The 13,892-nt window shown below is 40.2% G+C and overlaps 1 protein-coding gene across 7 annotated transcripts in view; it reads right to left on the bottom strand.

Annotated features, from left to right (window-relative positions):
* The window catches only part of LOC148072125 (LIM and calponin homology domains-containing protein 1-like), a 71,851-nt gene that overhangs the window by 5,475 nt on the left and 52,484 nt on the right, over positions 1-13,892 (bottom strand). For 4 of the 7 annotated variants that reach the window (XR_015712783.1, XM_087798410.1, XM_087798411.1 and 1 more), the window contains 10 exons: positions 12,192-12,462; positions 9,087-9,198; positions 8,206-8,372; positions 5,448-5,922; positions 3,949-4,170; positions 2,828-2,906; positions 2,518-2,682; positions 2,324-2,392; positions 2,096-2,124; positions 1,107-1,220 (listed from right to left, as the gene is read on the bottom strand). Coding sequence is in view for 6 of the 7 variants with exons in the window: in XM_087798410.1 (XP_087654536.1) it covers positions 1,107-1,220; positions 2,096-2,124; positions 2,324-2,392; positions 2,518-2,682; positions 2,828-2,906; positions 3,949-4,170; positions 5,448-5,922; positions 8,206-8,372; positions 9,087-9,198; positions 12,192-12,462 (1,703 nt within the window). In the remaining variant the exon portion in view is untranslated. Of the gene's footprint in view, positions 1-1,106; positions 1,221-2,095; positions 2,125-2,323; positions 2,393-2,517; positions 2,683-2,827; positions 2,907-3,948; positions 4,171-5,447; positions 5,923-8,205; positions 8,373-9,086; positions 9,199-12,191; positions 12,463-12,687; positions 12,817-13,892 lie in introns of those variants that run through there. The other 3 variants (XM_087798413.1, XM_087798412.1, XM_087798415.1) reach the window with 2 other exon arrangements.

Below are 13,892 nucleotides of genomic sequence, written 5' to 3'. Positions count from 1 at the left end.
ATGCACCGGGATTCCTGCTCATCCTTATCTGACGCATGATTCTGGCTTCACCGTGAACTAAAGATCAGTTTAGTATTTGACGAGAAAGTTACACATATTTCATGGAGTATGTTTATATTGATAGTTGAATTTAACTTTTCAAACAATTAAAAAATAAAATAAAAAAGCATTTAATTATTTGATTGAACAATGGATTTCAATTATTTATATATTAATAGGTTAAGTACGCTTTGTTTAAATTATTGAATACAAATATATATATATATATATTTTTTAATCTACCATGATTAATTGACGAGCCAGTGAAAGTTTGTTCAAATAGCTAAGTACTATGTGTCCAGTATCTCTATTAAAACTGCATTTTTTATATTGAATTTAAAAGAATACCTACCTTTCTTTTCGAAAATATTCCAATATTTTTTTCAATTATTAAAAAATGAAACCTTGCAATATAATACCGTTATTTAATAAATAATAAAAATTAAATGCCTAAAAAAAATGTTTAAACGTTTGAAATGTTGGACGGAGGCTCTTTATTAACCTTCTGAATCATCTTGTTCTCTTTTGTTTTCAGTGTTTTTGTGAATATAAATAAGTATAGATGGGTGTAAATAACTTCATAAAAATGTACCTCTTTGATACTACACAATGGAATGTGTAGATTTTTTAAGCATTGTTTTGTAATCAACATTTTTTTAAGGCAAGGAGACATTTTTCAATCATATCTAATTATTGTTAAAACTAAAAAAACTGTGGTCATAATGAGCAGGAATACATCTCGGGTCTAGAAGGTGAAAGCAGTCTTAACTTACTATACTATGAACTCTATTTAAAAGCAAAAGCATGAATGAAACTAGAATGATCAGCAGCTGAAGTCAAAGAGTCTCGAAACAAACTCGACTACCAGCTCGTCCATGTGTTCTACACAACAGCGCCCTCCAGCGGACGGAAGGGGAAACAAGATAACAAGCGATAGAATCTTCTTGTTCCCTGACGCGACTCTCCTCGGTGTGACGTCATCACTACGGTAAACTGCTGGTCTTGAACAAGCGCGTCATGCTCCTGCAGGTGATTGACAGCTCATGCACGTCTACTCTGTCGTGTACCTGCAGCGCGCGCTCCTGCTCTCGCTGCCACTTTTGCTGACGCTTTCTCTCCTCGTCCGGGTCCCAAGACCAGCGGTCAGTCCGCCTGGTCTGGGGCAACACCGGGACGCACACCTGGTGAGACCCACCACACACACACACACGCACGCACACGCACGTCGACGTGCACACAGAGAGACCCGTGCAGGGACGAACACACACACCAGGAGAGAGGAAGGACAGAAGAGTTTGTCCATCACAACACAAACGAGGAGAGAGAACTAGAACTCTGTCGCCCTCTGCTGGTACTATATGGAAACTGCAGGTGAAATTACCGATCACGTTTACTCTATTTCACTTTTTAGAGAATACATTTGTATCTATATTGGCGGTTTACCAGTCTATTGTCAACTTTTAAAATATAACAATATTTTAAAAACTAATATTATAAAATAAATATGTATTTCATTACCACTGTCACTCTTAGGCAAACCTTTATATCTCATTACAATTTAAAGAAAAAATGAATATGATGTTTTCACTTTATTATTATTTAGGTCTGGGCAATTGTTGTTTCGCTCACATGCAAGATTTGTTTTTATTTTATTATTTGTATAATTTATTCTGCTCCCTGTTAAAGGTTTCTGCTGGAATGTGTAGTTACATTTTTTTTAGGATAACATTAATGCAGTGACGGCGACAATAAGCATTAATTTACTTTTATTGTTTGTTTTTATTGTGTCTTCTTTTTAAATTTTCAGATTTACACTAAATATATGTTACAGAACTTCTGCTTTTTTAAAGTAAATGTAATGCTCTTGAGTTCATATGGCAAAATAGAATTTTAATAAAAGTGCACTTTACACTTTTTTGTCATGATTCGATTTTGGTATATAATTTATATATAATATAAAAATAATAAATAGGACTGCGATTAAAAACGATTTTTGATGGACTGACACAGATTCAAACACAAAGAAAACAAGAAAACAAATATTTAGGTTACTTACATTTCCATGGCGATCCTTTTCCAATGCCTCTGCAGACAGACAGAAGGTCAAAGGTCATTTCACAGTTAAAGATGCAAACAGTTAGATATAGACCTAGAATAAAAGTAATGGATTAGTGAGCGAAAGGAGGAAAAAAAAGGCAGGTTGACGCCTCTCTCACGACACCTTGTGGTGGATGCATGAACTGACCACAACAGTCTAAGCAGCAGTGAGGGAAGGTTCGTTCACCTGGTGGCGTGAAGAACTCCAGACGTAAGTTAGGGTTGCTGGTCGACAGCTGAGACTGGGTGGTGTTCGCTGGAGAGATGGTCGAGGAGGAAAGAAAAAGAGGAATCTATAGTCTGGAGTTTCCACCACAGGATGATTGACCGAGGGACCAGAAGGGGGCGTAGCTTCTGTTTAAAAGTATATCCGCATCTTACCTGCTGTGACGTCACTCGGTGACGGCGCCCCGAGCGACCTGGAAGATACTTTGGATTGGTTCCGTTCCCGAGACATCGGCGGAGTGTCGGGACCGCCAGCAGGGGGCAGCGTTGCAACCTGCGACTGGACCTTCTGAGCCGATGCAGCAGAGACGTGTTTGGTTTCTGAAATCATCGGAGGACGATGGTCTCAATCATGGATGCGGTTGCCATGGCGACCATACACTCTTCATATATCCTCGACAGAAGATGACTAGCCGGGACGATTCCTACTAGTGACCACTAGAGGTCAGCACAGCAGCGCTCTGACCTTGAGTTTTGGACGAGTCCTCCTGCACAGCTGAGTCATGTCGACCGCTCACTGAGTCTTCTTCTGGCCTCGACAGGGACTGAAGAGGAGGAGGAAGGAGAAACATAAATTACTGTCATCCAACTTACGTTTGCTTAGACCAGATAAAGATATGATGGTTTTCTTATAATTTATATTCAGTTTAGTTTAACAAAAACACCATCTTTTAGCTCAATTTGATCATTCTGTAAACATTTTTAAATGCAATTTTTCATTTTATATTAATGTCCAAGTATAAAACGTGCCCCCCCCCCCCACTTGGGAGACTTAATTAATGCCCGCTCCTAGTTTGGACAGTAAGCGTTAAGAGTAAAATGTTTAATCACAGTCACACCAAGCAAAGAGGTCATGTGTGATGATAATAAAATAAATGTTAGACCTTAATGACAAACTTCATAATAAAAAATGTTGTATTGATTCCCCTTTTAATGTGATTTTATTTTTACTTCAGCATGTTGGAAGGGTTGTCATTTCCTTTTAAGATCGGATGGTAATTAATAATAATGATAGTAATAATAATAAAAATAATAACAATAACGTTTTTAAAAAAGGTCTATTTTTCACTTATTAGGTAATATATATTATATTAGGTAATAATATTTTTATTTTTATTTTTGCAGTGCTACTACTATATATATATCCATATACAAATAATTTTTAATATTCTTTATTTAGTTATATTTACTTTATTTTTACTTTAGTATGTTGGAAGGGTTGTCATTTTCTTTTAAGATCGGATGGTATTTGATAATAATAATAATAACAAACACAAAAATAAAATTATTATTGTATTTTGCAGTATTACTACTATATATTACCATATACATTTTTTTAAAATTCTTTATTTAGTTATATTCAAAACATTTTGTTATTTATTTTAAGTATATGCCCTGTATGTTTAATCGTAACAATAACAATAATTCGTGAAATTGCAGTTACACTATTCTAACACCAGGGGGAAACAAATACGGTTTGGATGAAGAAGTAAAAAGTAAATTAAAGGCTGATTTCTGTTCCCTAATCTAACGTGAAGTTTAACTGGACTAGAATATGTCAGTACTCATAGAGAGACTTGTTCTGACCGTTGGCAGAGAAGTGGGTCGACTCAGTGTCGAGTCCAGTCTCTGGTCCTGAGACCACGAGTCCCGGGCTCCTCTCTGGGGCCCCTGCAGGTGTGGGGTGTAGGTGAGCAGGGGGGTCGGCGAGGAGGGCTGGAAGTAGAAAGGCGAGTCGCTCCCTATGCTGTCGGGCGTGGAGGGGTCGTCGGCGCTGGTGTCGCCGTTGACCCGGAGGAAAGCGTCCACCTGTGGCAGAAGAGAAGAAAAACTGATGATCGTTTGTCACGACTCGTCAGATGAACCTTCAAGACAAACTCCCTCCCTCTCTCTCGGCATTTACATTAGAATGCCGCTCTGTCGTCATGGCGACGCGCAAGATGAAGTTTCAATTTAGCCAGAGTGCTCTCCACATGATGGACTTCCTGTCCCGCTGCACTGGATGGTGGCTCCAGAATAAGATCTGCTGCTGGTGGAATGTCTGAGAGAAACCTCTGAATAGAGAGTCTGTCTGCTGTTGACTTAAGAAAGTGACCAGCAGCCTCCAGTGAAGAGCTGCGCCGCACAAAGACGGCCTCACAGTGTGTGAGGAGAGTTCAGTTACTCACACATTCTTTTGTGGAGGACTTGTTCTCCATCTAGAGAACTGAACTGAACCAGTTCACTGAGAGGGAGTGAGACTGAGCGAGACGTTTGTAAAACATGTGTGTTTATAGTTAGAAAGTGAGTCTGAGGGTGAATTTATTTGAGTTGTAAGACTTGTTGTTCAGTTTTGTTTTACATTTTGGAGTCAAAACCATCTAAAAGAAAAAATAGTTTAGTTTTAGTTCAGACATTTTAATCAAAAAGTTAGTAATAAGTTAATAATAAAAGTCCAGGATTTAAAAAAATATTCTTTATAATATTCCATTGTTTCTATTTTTTGTTTCTTTTTGTGTGCACAAAACATGGCCAATAAAGCTGTTTTTATATACATTGAATAGTGTATAGTCTTTTTTCTAAATTTTTCTAAACTACATTTTGTCAGGGGACACATTTTTACAGCTTTATATATTATATACAGTTGTTGCGAGGGACCATCAAGTAAATAAAGGAGAGAAAAGTATAAAATCAATTAATAAAATCGAGCTAAATATGCTTAAAATATTATTTTAATGTATTTTTTATATAACTTGGTCTAATATAAAATATACAATTTTTATGTTAAAATCTTTTTGAGGGTCAATAAATACAATAATGCGAACAACTAACAACAAATACTAACAAAAATGAAACAAGTCCTTAAACAAAAGAGCCTCCACATCAAGACTCGTGATAAATAAAATAAATAATAAAAAAAAAAGGTAGTTTTGACATGATCTTTGACCTCATAAGGGCCACGTAAAAACATTCAGGGGCCGCACTAGCTCTGTTCTAAAAAGAAGACTCTTGAATAAGTCCAGGTATCTACGAAAATTACGATCAAAGTAGACTAAGAAAAACTTTCTATAATCCGGGTCATAAAAGGGTTTAAGAGGATTTCTCACCTTTCCTGGGCTCAGCTCAGAGTCCGAGGGCCGGAACAGGACGTAAGGCTTGGGTGTCAGCAAAGGCACGGGTTTGGGCGACAGGGTTCTGGTCGAGGGCGGCTCGGACGAGCGCGAGCGGATCTGAGGTCTGTGGTTCGAGTCTTTGGGGAACTCCTCCACGCGCGCCTCCAGGGTGGACGTGAACTTTGGCGCCGGCGCAGACTGCTGCCTCAGGTACCTCAGGGGCCCGTTGGGGTCCGAGGGCTCCAGGGCGGTGGGCGAGGAGGTCAGGGAGAGGGAGAGCGGGAAGGGCGAGCCGGAGAGCGAGGGGTCGGCGGAGACGCTGCGGTCCAGAAGCTTGGGCAGCTGGAGGCGCTCCAGCACCGCATCGCTGATGGAGAACCTCTGGGCGTAGCGCTGCAAGATGGCCGACGCTTCCTCTTGGGTTCGAGCTCCTCTGTACGCCGAACGCAGCTCATCCTCACGCCGCTCCCTGAGCCCAGCAGAAGATACACAACACTTGACGTACCCAGTTATGACAGTAGGGGGGTGGGGGGGGGGGTTTCCCTCTCTGGTCTTCGCGCACACAAATGTCTGGACTGACTCGGGCTCTGCCTGAATCTTTTTGCTTTTCTTAAGCTGCTCTAGGCTTAGAATGCTGGAGGAGTTTTAGACAAAGCTCTGTATATCCTTCTTTTCTGCATTACATTCATCAACTGTGCAGTTTAAACCAAAACTTTTTATTTCTCTCCCTGAACCCCAGGACTCCACCTCCAGAGCTGCTGCTGATCCTGGACCTCCACCACGTCAATGATCCAGAGTTCTCTCCTGCACCTCCATGGACTCTTCTATTCTCTCCTCTTCTCTCTCACTGTATCCTCCCTCACTCCTCTCTCCGTCCATCCTTCCTCCCAGCCGGTCACAGCAGGAGGCCGTCAACAATGAGTCTGGTTCTGCTCGATGTTTCTGCCTTCTAAAAGGAAGTTTTTCCTCGCCAAGGCCACACTGGGCTTTACTCATTATTGAGTTGATCTGTTTTTTCCTTTTTCCACTATAGTCTTACTTCAACTGTAGAGTGTCTTGAGATAACTTTGTTATGATAAGACAATAGAAGAAGGCACCACGCAATATTAAGCAATCAGAAGCGACACAAGGACCTAAAAATGGTTTTAGCTTCTCTATCTTTAATAACCTAAAAGCGTGATCCAGTGGCTTCTTGCCAATAGAGGGCGCTGCGGCGCCGCCCTCTCACCGATTTGCTGTCGATATTATTTTAATCTTTATAATAAAATATATATATTTATTATTACGTTTTTAGTTCAAAAATAATTATTCTCACAGATAAACTGTATTTGCATCGATTCACGTTCTAATCATAGTCTTGGTTTGTGTTGTCATTCGTCATAATTGGTTTATTTAGGGTCACTTTTTGAAGAGCCCATCAGTGACGTTTGTGTAACTCAGCCAATCATACGCGACGCAAAAGTAACGGAGAAGCGTTGTCTCTGAATAGGATTTCGGGGGCGCTCGAATAAGCTACGCTAATGGTTGCTAAACATGAGGAGTATCTTGCTTATCAAATAGACTCAAGGACTCATTCATTCCTCGGGCTATTAAATTGTACAATTCTGAGTTCGGGGGCAGGAGTGGAGTGAAAGTATCTGGATGTTCTGTTCTATGTTAATCTTTGTATCCTTTGTCTTTGTTATTTTTATTTGATCAATGTTCTTTGTCTTTATCTTTAGACTTTGATTGTATCATCTTTTTCTTTCTCTTTATTTCTCTTTGTTCTTGTTCTTATTTTATTTTGATGTATTTTTTGTGAAAAATTGCTGTATTTGCTGTGGCTATTGGAAAAAAAGAATTTCCCGAAGGAGACCTCCTGAGGGATCAATAAAGTTCTACCTTACCTTACCTTACCTTATCTCACATGGCAGCTATTTTTTGAGGAAGCGAGGTTTTAACGGTTCAATCATTGTTCAACATTTTAAATAAATGATTTTTTTTATTATTTTATTATCATTTCAAGTTGAATATCTTGGTTTATTTTGATAGTGCATGTCATATTAAATTAAAATGTGTTTTCATTTTTATGTAAACAAGGAGCATAATAAAAAATATAATTCATCATTAGCTGTCAAAAGGGTTGATTTCTACATCAACTTTGTCCAAGTTTAAGCAATTTTCAACTGCTTCTTTCAACGCTATAGGCAGAGAAATGTACTGGAAAAGAGCCTCACCTTTTCAGCAGCTACCACTGGCGTGATCGAGTCGTAACTTAACAGCATTTTAACTCAACAGCGCTGACAACTTATCCATCCTTCGTGTCTCTTCAGTCACGACCTGCACTTTGATCTGGAGTGTCCTCGCTTAACCTCACAGTAAATTCCTCAAAGGTCAAGACGGAAATAAACTTCAGGCTTTCAAATTTAAGAGCATCAGCTCCGTCTGCTTCATAATCCTTCATCATCAGGCTCAAACTCACTGCACTGTTTAAAATACATGTTTTTTAATTCTTTATTTTATTCATCAAATGTTTTTTTTAGAACAAATCTTTATTGGGTGTGAATGTGGCCTGACCACAGTACTTCTGATGTTGGACTGCTCAGGGAGATGTGTGTTTGCTCCAGAATAAGAGGGAACATTGGCAGGTTCAAAATGAAGTGAAATAAATGATGTGAATTAGTGGTTAACATGATCTATAACTAAAAGCATGTTAGTGGAATGTTAGTGGATCATTGTTAAATCATCTTAAATAATATGTCGTTGATCCTACTTGTCTTCCACAATCTCTCTGTAGGTCTTGACGCTCCGCCTCCTTATAGAAGCTGCGTCTCCTGCTCCTCCTTCTGTCATCAGCTGCTCCATCATCTTCCTCTCCTCCTCCTTCTTGATCAGGTCCTGAGAGACGCTCCTCCGGCGGTTCTTCCATTTAGCCAGGTCCTGACGCACACAAACACACACAAATAGTTGTGTGTATTGGCAAGAATCTGGCGATACCATACGTATGGGCTATACAGTGATATTGTGATGCTGTAGTAACAAGTATTTTTATGTAGTATTGTAGAGTACTTGAATCTGGTGTTGGAAAATTTACAGACCACATGACTCTTGATGAAGTCGTAACTGCTTTCATTTCTTTTCAAACTAAAATATGTCCAAACATCTGCTTTAAAAGCTGTTAAAGTCGACTGTATCCTCTCGTCCTCAGTCATCACCGGGATCTCGTGGAATTTAATTCTTCCTTTAGTCACGGAGAACATAATGACTGCAGCCATCTAGTGGCCGGAAGTTTAATTGTGACACTAAAATGAACAAATATTTGCATGTCAATTGTAACTAATAATACAACAAATTATTGATACACTTCTAATGAATATCAGTTCTGTAGAGCAGTGGTCCCCAAACTACAGCCCCCCGGAGATGCATTTTGATTTAGATTTTTCATATACAGGGCGAGACAAAAATATACATCCAACCATTTTTAGGGGGTAAGTTATCTTTTAAAGTCAAGACTGACTTAGACGTGTTACAATTTATTTCTGGAACACTATACATTTTGAGATGATCACACTTTTTCTGCTACGAACCGACCCCGGCCCCCCATCAGAGAAGGGAAAAGTTATATGTCCCTCACAAGTAAACAAAAACACTCACGTCCTGCCATACTTCCTCGTCCTCCTTCATCCTGTTGTACTGGTTGTGCATCTGCTCTTGGCGAACGTCGCCGTTGTTGTCTACGCCGCGCATGTCGCTCATACTCACACTCCTGCAGCAAAGACACACACAAGTCGTCATGAGTATGAACATCAGTCACTTCTGTTACACACAAGCTTTTAAAGACACAAATAAAGCATCTTTTCTATCTCACAAGCTCTTCATCTACACAACAAACACGATCTCAAGAGCTACAGGAACAAAGAAGATCCAAAAAGATTGAATGTTTCCAAAGTTAATTTGTTTAATCAACTCAACTTAACATCTTTGTTTTGTTTATTTATTTTATTGGATTGAGAATAAATAACCAGATTCTTGATTCTTTTGTGATTTATAATGAGTATTATTTATTACTATTTTATTACATCAGCAGGTCAAGATCATAAATAACATACTTCATTTTATTTTATTAATTACATTTTAAATGCCACTTTATTGTTATTTCTCTCAACTCATTTGAATTATATTTAGCTAGTTATTTTTAATATATACTGTCATCACAACAATAAAAATAATTAAAATCCTGTGTTTTGTTTTAAACGCTGGCGATAATCGAGTTTTGATTTTTATTCTTATCATAAATAAAAAAGTAATTTTGTCTGACTTTTATGTTAGTTTGTTTTTTCTTTCATCAACCTTATTGTAACTGTAACAACAAATGCCAAACTGTCTATTTAATTAAAAAAAAAAGGCTGTACATGTGGATTTACTGACAGTAAAATGTGTCAAACTGGAACATGTATTAACCCCGTGAGTGGATCTTTGTGTATGGAACCAAAACTAAAATTAAAAATAAAGGTCAAAGCAAAATTCAAGCTTTTAAAGAGTAAAATATTAAAATCCCAGGAATGGATCTGTTCCCCTGGAACTGTTCATGTGGTTCCAAAATGCCACTTCAACTTACTGTGGGTCATGTGACACATGATCTGTATGTTGGAGTCTACAGGAGGGAAAGAAGGATGAAAAAGAGAAGTCACAGTCACAGATGGACACAGACACAAAGTGTTTTGACTCCATCAGTATCAGCCTGAGCAGTAGGGGGCGGTGTTGCGCAGGCAGGACCACGAAACAAGCGTGGAAGTGGTTCAAGTTCTAAAAACAGCAGCTGAAGCTCTGATGAGAAGCACATGCAGCAGCAGCAGGTTTGGACCCCCTGCGGTGACGGCAGAGGGTGTGAGCAGCCCACAGGTCTCTCCCACAAGAAGAGAGTCAACCAGAGAGTTGATCCGAACCAGAGCAGCTCAGTCAGAACCATCTTCTGACTTCACTCTGTGTCGCAGGTTGATGTCGGAGCAGTTATAATTAAGTTTGCCTCAAAATATTTCCGCCAGAAGAAGAAAGTGACGATCGGAAATATTGACTTTAATTCCGGCTGAAGTATTTGAAGGCAAAAACTAAACGCTTAACATCATGAGTGCGTTCTTCTTCATGACCACCTGGATGGAGGAGTGGCGGTCATTCTCGGCAGCCATCTTTGTTTCCTCATATCTTGCCATCACATGCAATCTTATGCCGATGATACGTGATGATTCGTTGAATCCTTTTGAGTGGAAGCTCACGTGGTCTGGAGACCGGAGGTTTCTAAACGGCTGCTCTGTCCCGCAGGTGTTTCCGAGGGACTCTTAGGCAAAGTCCTGGTCTTCTTATCTTCTGGGCCATCATCGGTCTTCCTCTCCGATGTCTCCATCGTCCCCCTGGTGGACGGTCGGAGGAGTTCCTCTGAGCACGAGCGTGACGGAGAACTGCAGGGAGCAAAACAAACTGTCCTCCGCTGAGACGCCTGGACGAGATGCTACGGTCCTAATCCTAATGTCTCACTGCGGCCTTTGCTAAGCACTGAGGAGTCGCGGATGTTTTGACGGACAGAAACGATCACATGACTCGACAAACAAAGCAGAAGTGAACAGTGTATGGAATGAGGTGAAATGAAGGGTGAAGACCTTCTATCAGAGGAGGTCGTCGGGTGAACCGGTGGTGGAGCCTGGACCTCCGAGCATCCCCTGACCTCCTGCAGCTGCACCTGGATCTGAGGAGGCGGCGGCGGGTGGAGGGAGGGGCCAGGCGGAGGGTCGGCTACACTAGAGGTCGTGAACCCGAGGACAGAGGAGGACGAGGGGGAGATGGAGACCAGGACACGAGGACAACAGAGGACGCGGGAGAAGAGCAAAACCAAATGTATCAGCGAAGGTCACATGATGGACTTGTGTGACTCGACCATAAGCACCGCCCGTCTAAAACGCTTTGTTTTTGTGAGTGTCCTATTCTTGTTTTACCGTGACCACGTCCATTCTGCTGTGATGGATCAGGAGTCAAAGGTCAAATGTCTCTGCTGCTGACGGTTGAGCCAATGAAGTTCATTATTCTGGTGATAAAAAACGTGTTTCTCATAACCACACCCACTCTGCTGCTATTGGTCAAACATGGAGGTTTGTCACCTCATGTCATCGATCCCAGAAGTTTCAACCTCCATGGGACTCGTTGTATAAACAAAGTGGGGCGTGATTACAGCTGGCTGGAGGAGGAGAGAAGCCATTATTACGTCATAATGGACTCTGGTCTCGTAACCTCTCGTTCGCCCAGATTTCAGACGAGGAGGAACTTCAAAACATGGTCATGACGAGAGATTAGATGTTCTTTAATGGCCTGGTTCTGAGATTGTTCAGGGTCAATAACTAGACGTGTTAAAAAATGTGTGAATAAATATTAAAAATAAATAACTTCTGGTTTTAATTTTGGCAAAGAATGTTACCAGGACCGTGTATTTATATGCATTTATCTATTATTTATACATTTAATTTTTTAATGTTCATTTATTGACGTTTTTCTACTCTTTATTACGACGTTTCAAAGGCAGTATGCAAATCGAGTAGGTTGACCGAACGTCAGTGTGAAGCTGTGATTGGTCACAGCGACGTTATCAGCTCAACTGGTACTATTTTGACATTTTTTATATTTACTTTTAGTTTTGCATCCACCAATGTATTTATTCATAACGATGTCGTTCATCGCCCCTTCACAGGATCGGCACCATAAGCCTGGACTCACCTCAGCGGTTTGTCGCCTCCCACTGGTGACGTGGCGGTACTCCAGCTCTTCCGCCCGTCGCCCTCCTCCTTCTCCGGCGTCGGCGTCTTCTTCTTGCGCAGCGGCGCCGGAACGTACGCGCTCTGGTTGCTCTTGTTGGGCAGGAACTGGTTGAAGGGCATGGCTGTCTTCAGCTCGGTGACGGACGTCCGGCGCGCTAGCATGTCGTCTTTGCGCACGTCTGGGGTCTTCCTGAGGGGGGCGCCGTCGGACTCCGAGTCACTTCCACGACCTGGGGGGGGAGGTAAGATGGGGGAGTTACAGACCTTAAACCGGTTTCTAGCAACTTTAAAACGAAATAATCTTAGGTGTTGAACCATCAGAGCAGCAACAGAAGCAGACAAGCCTTAGAGAAGACATAAAATAACCGACTACAGATGAAACCTCATCACAGAGAAAACCATTTTTTTATGACACATAAATCACTAGCGTCTGTCTTCAATGTCAGTGGCAACACCTGGATCCGCAGATGTTGGTCCCTTAAATTCCGGCATGTGGTCGCTGACGTATGTTCCTCGTACAGTTGCTGAAACTAGTTGACTACCAAAACTCTACTACTGTTACTATTTAGGACGACATGTATGCAACTCATCTTTTATTAATTTATTTGTACATATAATTGCTTTCATCGGCTTTGAAGAAATACCTAAGACGACGAGCTTTGATGACAAAAACAAGACTTAAATCTCTTCACTGGCTTCCACTTTCTTTCAGGATCATCTTTAAAATTCTGGTTCTTACTTTCAGATCTATTCATGGTCAGGCTCCTCCTTACATCACTGATCTGATCCAGCCTTACACATCAGCTCGGGCTCTGAGGTCTGTGGATCAGAATCTACTGATGGTTCCTGAACACGGTTCAGGACCAGAGGAGAGTAATCCTTCCAGGTTGTTGCTCCTAAGCTTTGGAACCATCTCTGTGTTTGATGATCTACTGACTCCTTCAAGAAACATCTTAAGACACTTTTATTTGTTCAGGCTTTTCCTTGATTTTCTGGAACTCCTGTTGTGTTATCAGTTTTATCTTGACCTTTAAAGTATATACTTTATTGAATATTGTTTTGATTGTTTAAGCGCTTTGTGACCCTGGTCTGGAAAAGCGCTATACAAATAAAAATGACTTACTTACTTACTGGAGGCGACGTAAGTCATGTGACGATTCAATATGATATCAATTGATGACTCATAAAGACTAAATGTCTCTTTATCTTTCTCTCTACCTTTCATCTGATTAAACAACCAGTGTGGTGCGTTCAATATTGTAGGAAAGGCCGTGGTGCATTCAAAAGCGTGGAACAGATACAAGTGACGGGAAAAAATAACTGAGACATCGAGTGATTTACTAATTATACAATTAATTATAACATAAATCAACTGAGACATAAACATTACTTTATAGACTATTTAATGGATGACTGCCGGCGGAATAATGAATAGTTTTGTTATTTATTTTTTAAAGTATTACATTAAAAAAAATATTCAATTCTTTCTAAATAGAAAGGTTAAATAATTGAATAGGGTTTGAAATTACTTAATGACTTTTTATTACAAATATAGTTTCAAATTCTAATTCCAAAAATCAAATATATATTAATATTTTTCTATTGGTAGGTTTTTGAATTCAATATAAAAGTGTTGCTATAATAGCGTAACCAGACAACA

This window comes from Callionymus lyra, chromosome 9 (genome assembly GCF_982586985.1).
Source record: "Callionymus lyra chromosome 9, fCalLyr1.hap1.1, whole genome shotgun sequence".
Classification (NCBI taxonomy): domain Eukaryota; kingdom Metazoa; phylum Chordata; class Actinopteri; order Syngnathiformes; family Callionymidae; genus Callionymus; species Callionymus lyra.
This window is presented reverse-complemented; position numbering and strand designations above follow the sequence as displayed.